General features: G+C 45.8%; 1 protein-coding gene across 2 annotated transcripts in view; it reads right to left on the bottom strand.

Moving 5' to 3' along the window:
- The window catches only part of LOC117579157 (MOXD1 homolog 2), a 128,726-nt gene that overhangs the window by 58,433 nt on the left and 51,534 nt on the right, over positions 1-18,759 (bottom strand). For both annotated transcript variants that reach the window (XM_034264917.1, XM_034264916.1), the window contains one exon: positions 6,363-7,232. In XM_034264917.1, the coding sequence (XP_034120808.1) occupies positions 6,363-6,917 (555 nt within the window). In that variant the 5' untranslated portion in view covers positions 6,918-7,232. The remainder of the gene's footprint in view (positions 1-6,362; positions 7,233-18,759) is intronic.

Consider the following 18,759-nt stretch of genomic DNA (forward strand, 5'->3'; position numbering starts at 1 on the left):
TGGGGCATAGAGGAAGGGGAATGGCTGACGACGAAAGTTCGTGCAATTATGGATGGGGTAATGATAAATGAGTTATGGAATTTCGATTGGTTAGATAGTTCTTGGAGTTATGCAAATGACTGGTTACTTTTGATGGGGGTATATGGGAAATACTCCCGAGAGACGCAAGTGCATCTAAGCGATTTTATGGTTGATGTCAGCAATTGATTGTGCCTAATGTCTCTTATGGAATGAAGATAGTCAGCTCTACTCCTGCTTAACTTCTTCCTCAGCATTTCCCCTATTCAAATCATATTTATTAGTCTGCACAAATTTCAGATCTAATGCAAAGCCTCTCGACTCTCTCCACGAACAATTGAATCAATTTGGCTGTGCCTGCGTCCACCCCCAATCCTCTCCACACACCGCCTAAATATCAGAAAATTGAATAACAAAATATTTGTGCGTCCACAAAAAAATATTTAACTATTATTTATTGGCTTTTGTGCTCTCGAAGCGCGAGCAGACAGCAAAGCTGGAGGCAGTATAACTCTCATCTATGTATGTATATCATTTGCCAGCATATGTACATATATTTATTTATGATTTATGAAGTGAGTGTGTGAATGTTTGTGTCAGTGTGCGTAGGCGTGCCCACCCCCTACCAGCTTGTGTGATATGCGTGTCCACAACTACACAAAAAAAAAAAGAAGAGAAATAGTGCTTTCAGGAACAATACTCGTTGAGAATGAGAACCCAAATGGATGAATGGCCATTCGAGTGGAGGCCAGAGAATGCTCAGCACGCGAATCGCTTCAGCCATGGATACCCCCGCACTCGAACGCCCATGGAAACTCACTCACTCACGCACCCATAGACTAGCTGCGAGTATCCCGAGCGACAGAGAAGAAGAACAAATTGGATAATGTCTATAAAAACTAATTGAATTCTAAGCGCTGAGCACGCCACACAACACAAAACAACACAGCGCCACAGCTGTGAGAAAGCAATGAAAGTACCCAGAACGGGAATACGTAGGAAAAAGTAACCAAGAACTCTCGCGTCTGAAGTGATGACATGCAAGCTGCGGGATGGATAGATGGATCTAGGGTCTGGGTCTCACGGCGAGTGTGTGTGGGCAGCAGCAGCAGCAGCAGTACTGGATAGAGATTGTTGTAAAAAAATAAACAATTTCACACAACACACAAATTGTACAAAGAGAAGAGAATTACTCGAAAATGCTCACAAGATGTTCGCATGTCATGGCGGAAAGCGAAACAAAAAGCTCATTACTCATATGCCAATCAAAAGAGGGCCACGACGACGGACAAAACCGGACCCCAAAACAAGCCGCAGATCTCTTGCGAGTTCAAAAGCCCGACTGTACCAAACCGAACTGCCATAATTAATCATCGGCCGATAATTAACAGCACAGTCATAGAACAACGTGCTAATGCCAATGCCTAATGTATCTGCTGGATACTCCAATCCACTCTCCGCGTGGTGCGTATAAAAAGTGCGTACGCATGTTGGACTCTGGCTCCCCTGTTGGCACTGTGTGCAAGTTCAAAAGGTTGCCAAAACTGTTGTTTCATTTTCCAACCCTCCAAAAAACTGAAATGAGTTTGTAATGAAGTTTTTTTGTCGCTCTTTTTTTGTGCATCGTAACCACTTGAAAGTGAGTCAGACAGATGGACACTAAACAGATACGAAGATAGCCCCCCAACCCAACCCAAGTCCCGTGTCTGCCTGCCCCATAAGCAACCTTCAGTTTGAGTGATGTACTACGATGGACATCGACATCGACATCAGCATCGATGGATGGTCATTAGCAAAAGATGACGACGACGACGACGACGATGTTGATGTTGATGGCGCTCTACGTGGATGTGTTGCTGCGTACTCGTAATTCTTCTATAATGGATCTGTTATCTCTGCGCTTAATGGGTTAGAGGTTTCTTTCTGTCTCTGTTTCTCTCTGTGGCAATGTGGGACGGGGAAGAGCTAGAGCTTTGCCTCCGAATGACTGACAGACGCGAAGCATACTTAAAACTTGAAATTAAATAATTAGTCGCTGGCCAAGTTCGCTTTTCATTCGCTGCGAGTATATGGGGCCAGTGTAACGACCTTTTAAGTACTTTTAAGATACTAATCGCTTCTTGGTTTTTCGTTGTTGGCTGCTCTCTAAACAGCTAATGGCTTGTTGTGGCTTGTTTGTTGTAGTTCTCAATCCCCCACCACACCCCCCGCTCCACTGGCACAAGGCACCCCCTCCAGCAGCGAGCGAGTGCAACAAAGTCGTCGTCGCAAGCCACTTTGGATGCCACTAATTAACGTCAGAGAGGCAAAGAAGGCGCTTTTGGCTTTGGGGCCTTTCGGCCTTGGCCGAACAGCGCAGCGCAACGCAACGCAGCGCCATCTCGTTGAAACCATTTTCACAAAAACTTTTCTCAGATGCGTATTAATTAAAATTTTGATAAGGCCCCCGCCCCAAGGCTCCCGCTCGTAATAAAAGTTGAAAATAAATTACACGAAATTTGTATTTCTCTTTAGGTGTGGCATCATCATCATCATCGCCTGGTGGCGGCAGCGGCAGCGGCAACGGCAAAAGGCTTATCACAAAAGTATCTACAAAATAATGGTCGACTAATAGGCCGAAACCCCATCCTCTTTCCTCCTGCCCTTCGTGTGTCTCTCTCTCTCTCTCTCTGATTATGTCAGCCTTTAAAGCGGATTCGCCGAGGCCATTTAGTAGCTTGTCGTCTTCTCCGCTGACTACTCTTCTCCCTGGCTGCTCCCTGTGGCTCTGTGGGAGTGAAAGTGTGCAAAGCTTTTGTGTTCGTGGGGAGTCTTCAGAACGGACTTATAGGGTTACACTTGTTGTCGCTCTGCGTCTGAGTCTGACTCCGGTCTGAGGCTGGTCAGGCTGACCAATAAAAAATGATAGTTCTGCTCTGGAAATCTGAGCCGTCAGCTAGGGTGGGGGGAATGTGCTAAGAGATGGAAAACCTCAGGAAACTTATCAACTGGTTGTCCACTTGAGTGATGGCTGGTCGCCGCGTGGGAGGTTCGGACTATCTGATGTATCTGTGGAATGTCTGTGAGATACATTTCACGGCACACAATGCATAGCCACAGATGCAGATAGATTCTGTGGGTTCCAAAGGTGCTTCGGAAACAATTGTGCCATTTAGATGTGCAACTGGATAATGTTTAGCTTTATTCTGAGCGCCTTCAACTTTCCCAATGATTAGTTGGCCAAAGCATTATGACAAGTCCCACACTTTCAGTGGCTTTCCCCAACTCTCCATGAAAAATGCTTGAATGATAAACGGCTTGTCTACTCGGAGTCATAATATTCTCGGCTAAAACCAGAAACTATGCCAAGTATGCCAAGCAGCAGAGCACATGGCACATGGCACATGGCACTTGCCAAAAAAGCAGCCAAAAAGCAGCCCAAAATTGAATGCGAAAATTCCCACACATTGTTTAATCTAATGAGAACTATGTCAATGTCTGCTTCTTCATCGTTTTATCGCTCCATCGTTTATTCCCATCCCCACCTCCCACCCTCCCATCCGAATGTGAGGGTTGGGGTAGAAATACTTAAGCTCCCCCCTTGGGCTGACACTTGAGATAAAAAACTCTCGACAGAGCAAAGCCTCGTTGGCTGGCTTTTGGCCCCAGGCCGGGCTTTCTAGAGAGTTCTTAAAGTCGATGGAACCGAATTCTGTGCACAGTCAATTCTTATTCTATGGTCAGTGTGTTTGCCGTCTGTGTGAGATGAATTTTAAACGAAAATTCCATAAACGCCAGACAATATTTCTTTGCCCTCCCTACAATTGTACTCTGTTGTTTGACAATTTTAATAGCATTCCAAAAATTAGCCAATTAGCAGAGAAGCGAACAGCGGGACCGAGGCTAAAGTGGCGTTGGAGGACTTCGATTGTCGTAAATAATTCAAATATCATCAACAAAATAAGAAATTATTGTTAAGTGTACAATAAGTACAGTAATTAAGAAATAAATTACGATAAGCTCAAACAAAATAAAACACAAACACAAGAGCCCAAGTAGTACGAATGTGGCTTAGAATTCGACCAAAAGATACCTCTCCGTGTAATCTGCTGTAAAAAAGGCTTAAGGTGTTGTTCTGCCTGTATAAGTAATGTACAAAAATCAAGGAAAATGTATTAGAAACAAACTTGGGCTCTGCTTATTGTCTCTGATCATATATCGCTTCATTATCTATAATAAAACCCATCATTATCTTTAAGTTTCGGGCAGTGATAGGGGGCCTTAGCCCGCTTGTAAATTACAATTACGAAATATAATTACAAAAGGGTACATCTTAGCCTGAGGCGAGTGTAAACAATTGCGAGTGGTCCTTTGTCAGTGCTCTTACACTTGTAGCACTTAATTAATATATTAAATCGGCATATCCGTTACAGTTCCAATTAACCTTTGAACCTCTTCACAAATCAGCGCCTACACAAAAAGTCAAGGCAGTGGGTTTGAGGGTTTGAGGGCTTTTGTTCCCACCCACTGAGAGGGCGGGTAGCAAGGTGACAGTCACGAGTCCCATTATACGATATTGTATGTACAATTTGAGGCAACTCCGCAATTACCAACGACACGTCAAGATGTGAAATTAACACCGTCACACAACCAGACAGGCAGACAGACAGACGGACGGGCAGGCACTGTGGTTGGCAGACAAACAGACAGAAAGACAGAAAGAGGGGTCGTCGAGACAGTCAGACAGACATATTAATGTATCTGGATGGTATTTAACATTCAACAACAATAACAATCACTATGCGTGTGGGTGACATTTTCGTTGCCTGCCTCGAAAATCATTAAATCACACAACAACAACAAGCACCACCAAGGGGGAAAAAAAGCTGTCTCCTCCCTGTCTCTCTCGCTGTTTGTGTCAGCCGCACAATTGGCCATCCAACCCCACGTAAGCCTGCCCCACGCATATCCTGTGAGGCCAAACAGGAAAGCGAACAGAACAGAACAGAACAGAACAGAGAACAGAGAAAAGAAAAGCGAAGAGCTACGCAACCACAGCACGCAATACTCGCATTTCATTAGACACTTTGCAGTGACGACTCCTATTACTCTTCCTGAATGGAGGGGGACTATGTTGAATAGCCGCCGGGCGGCTCCCATGGGCCACAGTTTTATCCAAATGACGTCGTTTTTTGAGGACTTTCCCAAAGAAAAACGAAAAATTAGCGTTACATTTGGATAGCAGGGTCAAAGATGGCATTCGGGTGGGGTGACGGTGACCCACGAGCAAAAACAAAAAACAATTGAAATGTGCTTCGATAAATAGAATGGGATCGGAGGGCGTTAGGTAAATTTTAGATAAAACGGGACAACTACTCGTAAATGGAATTGACATGGCGAAACCCCATCATTCACAGAGCGCAATTCAAGGTGACCCCGAAAGACAGTAGGAACTACTCGTACTCGAAGAACAGACGGCAGAAAAGGTCGACCAGCAGCTGAAAATCGAGGGTGTCGTGCGATTACTTATTCCCTAATTATACGTCGTTAACCAATAATACGAAAGGTTAAAGCAATTGGTGACCCCGACTATGCTAAACATAGCGACTAGAAACAGCAGGGACTGCGACTAAGGCATGCTAATCGACATCATTTGTTGGCCAATTCAGCAGTGGGCAAACGCAGAAGCTCGTATGAGTATCCCTACCAGACAGACAGATAAAGTGCCATAATCGAGTGGCAGACACGGGTAGTTACTCCCCTCAAAAGCGGACCCAACTATTCCATTAGCTAACTAAAACAAAAAACTCGCTCTCAGTAGAAGTTCAAATAAAAAGTTTGCTGTTCCAACGCCGGACCACAAATGAGTTTGTCATTATTCAACCGCTGCCGTCGCGTTCTCTCCCCTGTCCACCACTGTCCCTGGCAGACTGTCCAGGCCTGTGTATACGTACATATATTTCGCGCACCTTTTTGTGTGACTTTTGTTTTTGCTACAAATTAATTACAATCCAAGTTGAGTGGCAAAATGTTTTTCTTGTGTATTTTTCATACAACATATTTATCAACCAGAGAGAGTCCTGGGAAGAAGACTTTTGCGGGAATAAATTGGATGATATTAGGGCGACAACTTTTCATTTAGTTGCCAGCGGATGGGTAAGGGGTTGGGTATGGCCATGGGCAGCGGGACTGGGAGCTTGGACTCCAGGCTGGCGGCCTTAATTTCCGGCCACACGCATTGGGAAAATGAAAATGTTAGGCCAGGAATGAAAAATCGTTGGGCTCTCGCAGGGCTACTGCTCTTTTCTTTTCGTTTGCCGTTCCTTTCGTATACTTTTCCTTATTTTATTTTGCGCTTCACTTACCTGAAAATAGGTTTGACCCTTGTCCACCCAGCCGATGGCCATATCGGCACCGGCCAGATTCCCATCGGGCGAGAACCCGAAGCCAACGTAGCCGAGTGTACGTGCTTGTATTTCGAATGTTATATCCTGATTAATGATTTGCCAGAGTATGCGAAAATCCTCATTCAAATCGATGGCATGATCCCAAATGGGTGTTGCCCCACCGCTGTTGGGTCCAGATGCTGCCGCTGTTTTGTTGGTTCCGCTGCCGCTCCCGCTGCTGCGACCGGCTGCCCGGGCTCCATCGAGCAGCACCAGAAGGAGCAGCAACAACGTGTGGCAGGATATAAAACATGTGATTAACGATGACCGCCTTGAACTTGAATGTGTTGCTGCTGCCGCCTGGGATGACGAGGAGGAGGAAGAGGAAGCGGAAGAGGAAGCGCAAGAGGAGGAGGGTCTTCTGCGCGTTGCTGCCACAGAACTATGGCTGCGTGCCTTTCTGCTTTGTGCCATTTTGTGCTGCTTGAACTGTAGCAAATAGTTGTGATTACTTTTCTTGTTCCACGTTGACATTTATTGCTCTCTCTCTCTTTCTCTCAAAATCACTCGCTCCGCTCTGTTCGGTAATTACGCAACTGTTTTTAGCCTTTTGTGAGCGCTTTCTTAGACTGGTTTTGTGCTGCTCGTGCTGTCTGCTGCTTGTGCTGTCTGCTGCTTTCTTTGGTGTTATCACAGTTACGATTATTTATTTAAGCAATTTTACTTTCGTTCGTTTGGTGCTGCTTCCTGTTTCCGATCTGCTGCTGCTGCTGCTGGCCGCTCATTAGTTTCGCTTGTCACACAAACAAAGCCCAAGCAAAGCTCCGCTCCTCTTCTGGCGGATGCAATCTGAAAAAGGGAAGAAGGGAAAGAAAAAATGTTATATAATTGCTATAATTTGTTGTCGGCTATATAATAGTTGAAAGAACTCGATGGCTTCCCGTCTCCTACTGCCACTGCCACTGCCAATGCCAGTGCCTTCTTTCGTGTTGCAATGTTTAAACGCATATAATTACATAAATTATGAACCGGTATCTATGAGATACACATCCCCACAACAACAGACAACAGACAACAGCACAACAGACGGACGTACGGACATTATGTTGACGTCTCTCATGTCTATCTTGAAGTTCAATTTTCTTGCTGGGGCTGCTTGTCGGAGAGTTCGTCAACATTTTCCTCGAAGCGTTAATTAGCCTGGTCACGCAGTTTTCCACAGAATGTACACTGGATGGTAGGTAGACCAAATTGCGGTGCCTCGAGTGAGCAGAAAAATTAAAGTCAGGAAGATGGCGAATGGCAGACACTTACATTCAAGGAAATAACTATCTCGAGAGCCTAACACCATTTTCACCAGTCGGAGTGGAGAGGGATTTTTATATAGTTTACTGTATTAAAACTCTGAAGGATGCTTTAGCTGGAAATCTGTACAGGCCGCACCCTTTGCTAGTTCCCATGACTCCACTCGACCATTACCCGTGGAGATCTCTCTCAGAGATTCCCCTTCACCCATTTACTGGATTTGAATGACTAATTTCGCTGTGCGCTGTGCCCTCTCCCCCGCCCAGTGTCTCTTGTATCTCACACGCAATTAGTGCGTGGCTTCTTGGTCAAAGCAAATCGAAGATAATTACAGCTTGTCATAATTTTAATGAAGAAGGTCGCTCAAAAGTGAACCCGAGAGTCAAGTCTGTGGTTCTCTTGCCCCTCTGCTACTGCCCCGCCACCCAGTCAAGTGGAGGGCGAAACCCGACGAGGACGAGGACGAGGACTCGGACTCGCACTTGGACTCGGGACGGTCTCGGGACCATGGGATTTATTGTATTAAATCGTCGTGGCTTAGCCAAGCGGGGAAGCGGGAAAGCCACAAGCGCATTGACGTCGTCGTCTAAGGATAGAGCCCCTCCACAGCTTGTGTCCGTATCCGTGTCCGTGTCGGTGCCCGTCTCCGTCTCCTGCTCCTGCTCCGCCTTCGCCGCAGCTGTCTGCGCATATTTGGTGTGCGGTTACATTTGATTACATGCCAAAAGTGCTCGCCCCCTCTCGCCGGCACCCAATTTCCACACCCCCTCCTCTTGGGCCACGCCTCCACCCTCTAGACCTACAGCCCCCACACACACAAATCTTTAATTTGACGTCGGCGTTTTGGTAAATGTCAAATGCCTGGTAATTTGTTATAAATAGCCAACTTCCGCTGGCAACATTGTGTATCTGAATCTGTGTTTCCGTGTATCTGCGTATCTGCGTATCTGCGTGTGCGTTTGTACTCGTGTACTTCACGGATACTGAAATGTATTTGCGCTAATTCCGAGCTCTTAGTCGCGTGTTCAAAGTTGACAAAGGTCAACAGACGCCAAGCAAACAGAGAAATTGAAAGGCCCACGAAAAACGGAAAATGAAAATGAATTAGCGGGAAAAACTTGCAAGCGAGTCGAAGACGTTATACCCTCTGACAGATAGTGTATCTTTCGCAGATAAAGACATGTACAACATCCGCATATTGCAAACAATCTGTGCCTAATGTTGACCAATAAAATTAACCTTAGGAAGTGCCTCAAATATCTGAATGGCAGTGCCGCACAAATGTATCTCGCTAAATGGCAGTCAAATATCTAGTAGATTCCTATGGTTTATTTATAGGTGACTTTTATGCTTCACTTCCTTCCTTCTGCTGCCTGTGTTCTGTCTTCTCTTTCGTTTGCTGTTATCAAAAATGTATCCCAAAGATACACAATAATAATAAGCCAGCCAGCCCATGGAGCTTTACACGTTGCTGTTGCTGTTGTTGTTTCTGTTGTGTGGTGATGGTCTGGTTGCTGCGGATGTTCCTGCTGTTGTTGTTGCTTTTGTTGCTGTGGATGTTGTGGATGGCGCTGAGTGACGGCCGGCAACGTTAAATGACGTTGATTATAATTATGCGGACTTGTACTTTGCGCTACACACAGAGAGTGGGCTACGGGGCTGCTTCGACTGCCCTCCAGTAGTCTGCGCTCTCTGTATCTGATAGATACTGTTTTTGCTGCTGTTGTTGGTTATTATTATTGCTGTCGTCATCAACAGCAGCAGCAACAACATCATCGTCATTATGATCATCGTCGTTTCCTTCGATGTGCAGTCGAAGCGCTGCCGTTGATGGGGCGGTCAGATGAATGATGTCTCTTAAATACAGACCGAGGCCGTAGCTGGTGCTGCCAGGGCGAGGCCAATCGTCCTCATCATCATGATTGTTGTTGCCTGTTGTCGTCAGCAGCAGCAGCAGCAGCAGCAGCCGTAAAATTCAAGCCAATTTAGCCTGAGGGGCAGGTCCGGCAGGTTCTCCTTTTTTTTCATTGCTTATTTTTGTAGCCTGGATGGACTGCACAGCATGTTGCCCAAGACGACATTCATAAGTACAAGTGCTTCTCAGTGGCTCCTTCAACACTAAAGATGAGAGCGTGAGGCAAGGAGCCAGCGAGGAATGCCTCAAGCTATGCCCAAACTTCTGCCCATCAGTCGTGTGACCTTCAAGCGGACATCGCCAAGTACGAGCCAATACATTTCACTCTACTGTTGGAGTAGTCTTTCCTCTTCCCGTGAGTCATCCCACCTGAGGAATATTGTGGCGGCACATTCTTCCTTCCGCTTAGCGATATGTCACGTTGCCATCTCTTCGTACAATTTCTTCCGTTCTTGAGAGAATGAAGACGACGAAGAGGACATTCATAAGTACAAGTGCTCTTGGGCCCCGGCTCGTATAATATTATTACTTGGCGAATTAACTACAACGAAAGGAAAACAAACACAAAACTTGAAGATTGCTCTGGCTCTGGCAACTGGTTCGGGCCTGGGTTTTGGTTTTGGTTTGGGTTCGGAGCCGCTAAAAGGCACGAAATGGCTTCCGTAGACACATTAGTCGCTTTTACACAGAAACGCCAGACAGAAACGGACAGAACAGAGGATGGCTGCTCCTCTGTCCCCTCCGTCCCACCCCTCTAATGCCATCTCTGCTGATGGTTGAGCGCAAAAAAGATGCAACTGAATGGGGCATATAAAAGGCCTGCCCAAGCGCCGCGGCACACACACACAAAAAGGCAAGAGAAGCGGAAAGAAAGAAAGAAGCGAACAGAAGGCACAGCAGAATGGCTGAAGAAAAAATGAATACAAGTCAAAGACTTTGCCCAATGCTTTTCCATCATTGCACGATTTGTAGATGAGGCGGTGAGGTGGGAGGTGAGGACAAGGACAGGGAGAGCGGCTGGTCTGAGATCTGGTCTGTGGCTGGGCTGCTTCTGTATCCCCCAGCCGACGACGACGGACAACGACATTGATGAGGATGTTTTTTGCTGCTGGCACAGTGGCACAAGCAACGAGCAGTTGCTAAAGTGCTGCCAGCAAGTGAAGCTCCATCTATTGAAAGGGATAAGAGAACCATTTAAAGCTTATTCTTATACTCAATCCAAGTGGAGTCAAAGCTCCAAGCTTCTCCTTTCTCTTTGCTGATTTACGTTCTAATTGCAATATTTAGCCAATTCACTCAGTGACCCAATCCCCATTCAGAAAGAACTCTTGCTCATTCTCTTCCACCCATGCACCATCATTAATAACAATCTGTTCAGATCTATTCTGATGTGTGCGAAATATTTGTGTTCCTTTCACCTTCCACTGCTCTCGGGGGGTAATCGAAAGCTTTCACATTTTAATATCTCTCACCAAAATGGAATTCAATGAATCGCGATGTTCAGTTATCCTCCCCTCCGACTGCCTTGCTGTTGTGTAATTAGTGCTTTTGCCACATTTCCATTCCCACAGATATACTTTCTAATCCCATCCAATCCCAGTGTGCAGTGTGCGGGCAATTTCTTTCGGCTGGGGGGACTCCCGACGACCGCAATGTATGTTTTCATTTAGCAGATACAAGCAAGTACACACAGCACACACGAGAGATGCTACCGTCATCATCAGCATCATCATCGTGCTCATCGAAGATGCTTCATCATGTGGCAGCAACAACAAACGCAGTGGCCAAGGCAACGCTGAGGCAAGGCACTCGGCTTTGCTCTGCTCCGCTCTGCTCTGCTGTGCGGTTTACTGCCGCTTGATTATAAATGTAGTACCAGGCAACTTGTATGACATGTAAGTTGCTGGATATCCCGTGCATCCGTGAGTACGTCGTGCATCTGTGTGCCTGCGCAACGTTGCATGTGAGGTTGTCACTGCACCTGTCATCCACTCGGCTCTGTGGCAAAAATTGCCACAGCCAGAGGGAAAAAAATTATTATTTATCTTCGACAGCGGCAGCAAGGTCTTTCAGCTTCGAAACTTCAACTGGAATATTCAGGCATATGTGTGTATTTTTATGTGAATATGTACATATGTAAGTATATCCATGGGACTCCACTAATTACTGCACATCATTTGCTTACTCGAGTGCTGCTCCTCTTCTACTGCTGCTGCTGCTGCTGCTGCTGTTGCTCTTGTCGTCTGTCTCTGTTGTTGCTGCTTCGTCTTCTTCTGCCGCCTTGCAGATTTAATTGAGTAAAAAAATTGACTAATTAGAGTGAGTCCAAAGCACTTGGCCCGGCTACTTGCCCGCAAGCGCAACGCCCCTGAACACGGGGAGAGAAAAAGTTATATAAAACAAGTCTGGGGCTGGGGCTGGGGCTGGGGCTGGGCTTGAGCTTGGGTTGGTTTCTGGGCTGGGCTGGGACTACCTGTTCTCATTTATTAAGGCCTGGTCAAGAGCGGTTTGAATCAAAACTGCGCCCGACGCGCGTCTGTCCCCATCCTCAGCTGTATCCCAAGGTTCTCCTTGCCGTCGTCCGTCGTACCATCGTCCATCGTGTGTCGTCTTCGTATTTAATGATCATTAAACAAGCTGGCAGCCAATTGCACTAAAAGCTGCAGGCTACTGCAAGGAGGAGTGGCTGTGCCTCTGTACCAGCCCCAGAACCAGCACCAGCACCAGCACCAGACGCCGCACAGTGGGATGCATTTTGGCCTGTCGTAAATGTAAACTTCTGAAGTGCAGAAAATTTAAACATCATTGCTTTAGTATTTCTGTGGTACTCTTTCTCTACATTAATCCAGTTCTTAGATGCCTAGTTTTTCAAAGAACTCCAATAGAAATATGGGTCTATGGAGCAGTTACTTGCTTCTATATTCTATTAGTTATAGAATTACTTTCGGCTAATAAGTAAAATACGTTCCAGAATAAATGTAAATGTAGACAGCAAACTCTATCTTTGTCTTGACTCCCTTTATCCGGATTCTATGTAAGCTTTTTCTTCACTTTAAGTCCTCATCGAGTCCACTGTGCCCTCGCAGGCTCTCTTTGGCTGATGAAAACTATTAGAGAAGGCAGCTGTGGAAGCCAGAGGCATTCAAGAGCTGCAAAGTGGCTGCCTTTTGTAAATTGCACCGACATTCCAGGCAGTTCTTGTCCGCTGTCGCCTCTCCTGGTCGGACCTGGACGGGCCTCTCCAGTCCTTTCGCGTAATTTAAATAATCATAAAAAATAATAATTCGTTCTATCGGATGCTTGCCTTCTACCCCATCCACCCCATCCGCCCCTCTCGGCCATCATATCCACCCAATTGCCTCTGTCTGCCTGCCTGCCTGTTGATTATTATAGCCAGGGTAATATCTTTTGCTCGTTAGCAATTTTAGTTTCAAATAAATGGTAATTAGTGTGCCAAAAAGAGTTCTCTTCTCATCCACCTCTTGACTATTTCCCGTCCACCTGGAAAAACTATTGCACAAAGCACTTTCTGCACTTTGCTGACGTTCTCTGTTTTGGGCACTTTTATTTGACATTTTTCATTAAACACGAAATGAAAAAGGTTTTCTTCTGCCAAAGGTAGCGACGGTATGCGGGGTGCTGTCGGCCTCAGAGCTGCGTTGACATAACATTTTTGTATAGTTCTCCCCCTCGAACTCGCCTCCTTTGCCACCTCTCAACCGCTTTGGCATGAAAGTTTGAAGGCATCTGGGGAAATATGTCAGCCTTGTTTAAGTTTTTAACATTTTCGACTGGGCAGAAAGGAAACACGAACAGAGGGAGCAAAGGAAGGGCGGAGCTGGAGCTGAAGCTGGCGCTGGAGTTGGAACTGTGGGTGGAGATTGCTATTTACTCTGGCATAATTGGCTTGTCGGCATAGTTATAGAAAAGTTACACTTTGGGTGCAATTGGATTAAATGAATGGATATATAAATACACTCAGACATAGATAGATACTCTCCCTAAAGATACAGATACAGATGGAAAAGTTTGAGTAGCTTTTGCCTAACGAAAGGCAAATAACGAATTTGACTTGTCTGCTTGTCTTTTGTGCCAAAGATATATTATTAGATCATGGATACAAATGTATCTGAGCACTTTTGGGGCAACAAATGCTCTTAAATCTTTAAGATCTAATCTCACATCAGACTTTAATATTTCATAAACTCTCAATCAATGGACCTCTGGTCAATGGATGATTGATGGTCGGGAATAGAACTGTACAGGTCAACGAGGGGTTAATTTGACAGCTCCTTGGGGTGGCCCCTCTATCGCTCTCTGTCTCTCTATCTACTGTAGATTGATAACCTTTTGGTTGTGATTATCCTTTAGCATGTTTCCTATACAAATAGAAGAGCAGAGCCAGCCGGCCCTTGGCCAAATTTCTTCATCTGCAATTGGAGTATCTGCTGCTGACTCTTGACTGGCTCTGGCTCTGGCTCAGGCTCTTTAGGCTCGGCTTACTTTTGGCCTTGTTTGCTTTTGTTAGTTGTCCGAATGGGATGGCATACACAAATATCTGGAGAAAGCTTCAAGCTGCATCTTGCTACCGCTTTTCCTCCCCCCCCTTCCCTTTTTATGTGCCGGTTGGACTGTGTGTCATCTTTTTGGCTTATCAGCTGCGCATCATAAAATTTGCCTCTGCCTTTGCCTCGCTCTCATCTCCCTGCCTCTCTCTCTTGTGCTCCCACTCTTTCTTTTAGCTTTTCCTTATTTTCTGCAATTGGAAAACTCCATTCACTTTTCCCGCTAGCTCTTTTGGGGCACAACACCATCGCTGTTGCTGGGGCATCTTCTTCAGCTCTTGCTGCTGCTGCTGCTGCTGCTGCTCTATACCCAGCCGAAAACTTTCTTTTGTTTCTGTCTAAAAGTCGGGACCCCTTTACATAGCTAACACTCCCTCTCACTCTCTCTTGATGCTGCTTCTCTGTCGCACTACTCACTATTTTAGTTGTTTGTTGTCTTCCTTTTTTTTTGTGTGGACCAAAAGCAAGTGAATTTTCTCATTTTGCGCTTGATATTGTTGCCGCTGTGCCTTTGCAGGCTCTGCCTGGGAAATGCCTTTGCAGGCTCTGCCTCTGCCTCCGCTTGTTTTTTAACTTTTCCACAGTACTCCCACTCCAATCCTCATCTGTGGCACCCACGGCCTGCGCTTGTACCTTTCAGTGTCTGTGTTGCCGCTTTTTGCATCATTTTTGAAGGTAGGAAATTTAATCTCAAAGTCGTCATCGTCAACGCCGGCGCCGTCGACGTCGTCGTCCTGTATCTGCCGTAGTCCTTGTCACCGAAAATATTTAATTAATTTTTCGAATTTTAATTAAAAACTTTTGCCTTGCGTTACGTCATCAGCCAGTGCATCCGCAGAGATGCCCGAAAGCCCCATTCTAGGCCGCTACTTAGTTACTTCTTCCATTTTATTGGTTTAAGTAGCAGCCAAAACGAATATTTGATATGCCAGGTGAAACCCAAGACAACAAACAACTCTTTTACCATACCACACCCCACCGCCGCCCACTCTCATGGCCATCAATCAATTTGCTAAAGAGGCGGACGGAGGGTGGGGTTGGGCAGCAGCAGCGGCAGCGGCAGCAGCAGCAGTCTCCACCAAAAGTCCATTCCAATAAACATAAAGCAAACACTTAATTGTCTGTCAGCGTTAACAAACCGACAACACAAATATCATATGACCAGAGAGGAGACTTTGCTGCCCCCCTCTCTCTCTCTCTCTCTCTCTCTCTCTTTGTCGATGCTCCCTTGGAGGGTTCCAAAAGCAGCAGACACACACATATATCACCTGCTGCGCACAGATATGTATGTTTTTTCCACAAAACTTGTAAGAGATGCCAACTGGCTGATAGGCCGGCCAAAAGAGACCCCTACCCATGCCCATGCCCATGGTTGTACTCTCGTATTCCATTCCGAAGCAAAACCAAAGCAAAACTCTCCTGGCATGCATTTTGTTGTTATCTGTGACAAAGATCTCTTGGCCATTAAATTAACACTTAATGACTTGTGTGTGCGTGTGTGTCCGTGTGTAGGTGCTCGTCAGAGATGACTAAAGGAAAAACGAAGAAGAAGTAAAACGAACGAACCAGAAAACAAAACAAAAAAAACAAGAAGAAAAGACACTCTCTGCAGCAGCCACACATCATTAAGAGACAGCAGGGAGGCGGTGCCCAGGGTACCATGGTCTTTCGTTACTTCTGCTGCTGCTGCCTCTCTTTGATACTCTACAAAAGATTCGAGCATGCCGCCTGATGACTTTGTTAGCCTTTTGCCTGAATAGCCGGGCCAGAGAGAACAGAGAGCTGGCCCAAAAGAATGGCACAAAGGCAAGGATCCGTACAAAAGATGGATGTATGGGAACACACCTTGCCCTGCGTTGCGTTGCGTTGCCAAAGGGCAGGCTGGCAGGTCTTTTGTTGCGTTTCGGTTATCATCATGAAAAATGGAATTATGGAGAAAGGAAATGGATTAAATGTGAAGAAAATATAGTCATAGATCTGGATGAGAGCTGAGAATGCTCTTTTATGCTCGTATCTTACAAAATTGATTCTTAAAAGGAAAGTGAATTGTACAACAGAAATGTATGAAGATAATCAATTTCCACAAAAGGGATTATAATTAAAGGTGCTGTGGGAGTATACTAGCCATATATTCCTCATACATACACATGTACGAATGGATGCATAAAAAGCAATCACCAAGAAATCATAAGCTCCCTACGAATTATAGTTGTCTCCCTCGTGTGGTATTCCAACTGATCCTGCGTCTGATTTATTACCAGCCACAGCAATCCCATGCCCAGCGAAGAAGTATCATAAATTGAAATCCTAGAGCTTAGTTCTCCGATTTCTTACAGAGAGGAGAGTATCAGGGCTTCGTTGCTTTTCGGGGGAAGAATATTTCACTGATTCCATCTCATTTGTATCTACATCTCATCCGGAGTAGTATCTTGTTTGCAGCCATAAGTTCTCAAATTGTTTTTAGACTGACAAAATAAATGATGACAGGCGGCACGGCGGCTTTATCGCTCGTCTGTTCAGCTCAGTTCTGTTCTGTTCTGTTCTGTTGTGCCCTGTTCTGCTCTCTCCCCATGTTCCTAAGTTGTTCTAATTTTTTGTTCCCCACGAGATCTCTTTAATGGGGGAATGTTGGGTGTTGGGGTGTGGGAAGGTTACATGCTTATATGTTAGATGAATAGATAAATATGTTTGGGAGATACTTGGAAATTGCGTTTCAGAGAAGAATTCGATGGGCAATCGAGACGGAGGTGGCCATGGGGAATGGAACGGGAGGAGGGCCCCAGTCGTGTGGGCAGAAGTGGAACAAAATTTTATATTTCTCACTTAATTTGTTTTGTCGCCTGGGAATGGGAGAACTAACAAATTTCCTGCCATTACAAATGTTATGTTTCCTCAGACTTATAAATATTTTTATGATTATTTAAATGTGATGTGTTGTGGTGTGTGGGGAATTAATTAATCGCTCAGGAATGCGGCAAGTGTGGCATACTCGTTGATATTTCATTTTGAATCAAAGGAGCCTCACCACAGGAGGGGCAAGCAGCGGGGCAGAGCAGGGACGGGACTGCATGCTCTCTGTATCGGTGATAAATTTATCGCATAATTGAGGCAGGACGAAATCCTCTGGAAGGCCTCGGTTTCTGGTGTGCTTTACAGCAGCCTCCTGGGATCACCTGGGCACATCCTCCCGATATTTATGGGCTTGTGGCAAGCCTCAAAAGGGAGGGACGCGTTGGGGGGATGATGCGTGCGTGCCTGCGTGCTTTCGTTTTGTTTAATTAAGTAGCATAACAGTAAACAAATTAATTTCAATATTAACAAAGAAGATTATTGGAAAATCTCTCGCATTATTTACAATGTTGAATGACAAAACAAATAAATTATTAATTTTCCAAAGAGCAGAGCCCAACACGTTGCACATGCCTCTGTTTCAGTCACACTCTTGGTCGGCATCTCTCTCTCTCTCTCGCTCTCTCTCTCTGTCTCTCGCAATGACAATGCAGAATAACGCCTGGAATACAGAGAGTGAGTAATGTCGGGGAATGTGCACAAAGCAGCCATTTGAGTGTAAACATTTTGTATGATTACAACTTCGGTTACCGTTTTAATTGTCCATGCCACAAGGCTGTGTGTAGGAGCCAACCAACCACCCAAGCAATTCCGCCCACTCATCCATCCATCCATCCATCCATCCATCCATCCATCCATCCATCCATCCAAGTATCCATGTGGCAGTGGCCACCCAACAATCCACCTCCTCCAAGGCATTTTCCTCAATGTCATGCTCTGCCGCAGGAGACTGGGTAGAGGACGGGGAAGCGGAGGCCCACGTCTGAATGGAGGAAATGTAGCTTGAAAACTGTGGCCTTTGTCGGCGTGTGGCTAAACTTGGCTTAGCCAATATGACAGCATCTGGTCGAGGGGGGGCGGCAGAGAGTGGGGAGAGGGTCCGCACTCCCAAGGGTACGCTTTGCTTGATGATGGAAAAGCAAGTCACTTGTCGAAAGGGTTGCAAAATAATGAAACAATTGCTAACAGGGATTAAATGAGCGAGAAGCCCGGAGGAGCTGCACAGAGTGGAGCATCGAGAAGGGGCGGTAGGCATAATTGTAAGGGATATCCCTCCCCATCGATTGGGGGGATATGTTTGTGGAAGATTTACCCGTGAGGAGACGCCTCTCAAGACATTTACTTTTCACTTATCCGCTTCCCATGGTGCTACAGATTCTCCCCCCAACTGGGCTGATCTCTTGTCATCATATGCTTGAACTCGAAGACATTTTGCAAGACTTTTTGCACAAGAGCTCTTTCCACTCTTGACCTTGCCTCTCTACCCCTCTCTGTGTGTGTGTGGGTCACCCTCTCGACTGCTGCTGACATGAGAGGATGGGGCTGGGACTGGGACTGCGACTGCGACTGGGAGGGGTTGTTGAAAAAGTGCTTGGCAAACAATTAATAAAGCTCAATGTCGGTTAAGTCCTTGTAATAAACCAAAACCTTAAGCTAGACAATTAAAGCCCAAAGCCCTGTGGATCGCTTTCGAATGCCCTTGGGGCCCCCACATCCGATGGGGGCTGTCAAAGCCAGTGAC

Source organism: Drosophila guanche, unplaced genomic scaffold, assembly GCF_900245975.1.
Source record: "Drosophila guanche unplaced genomic scaffold, DGUA_6, whole genome shotgun sequence".
Lineage (NCBI taxonomy): Eukaryota > Metazoa > Arthropoda > Insecta > Diptera > Drosophilidae > Drosophila > Drosophila guanche.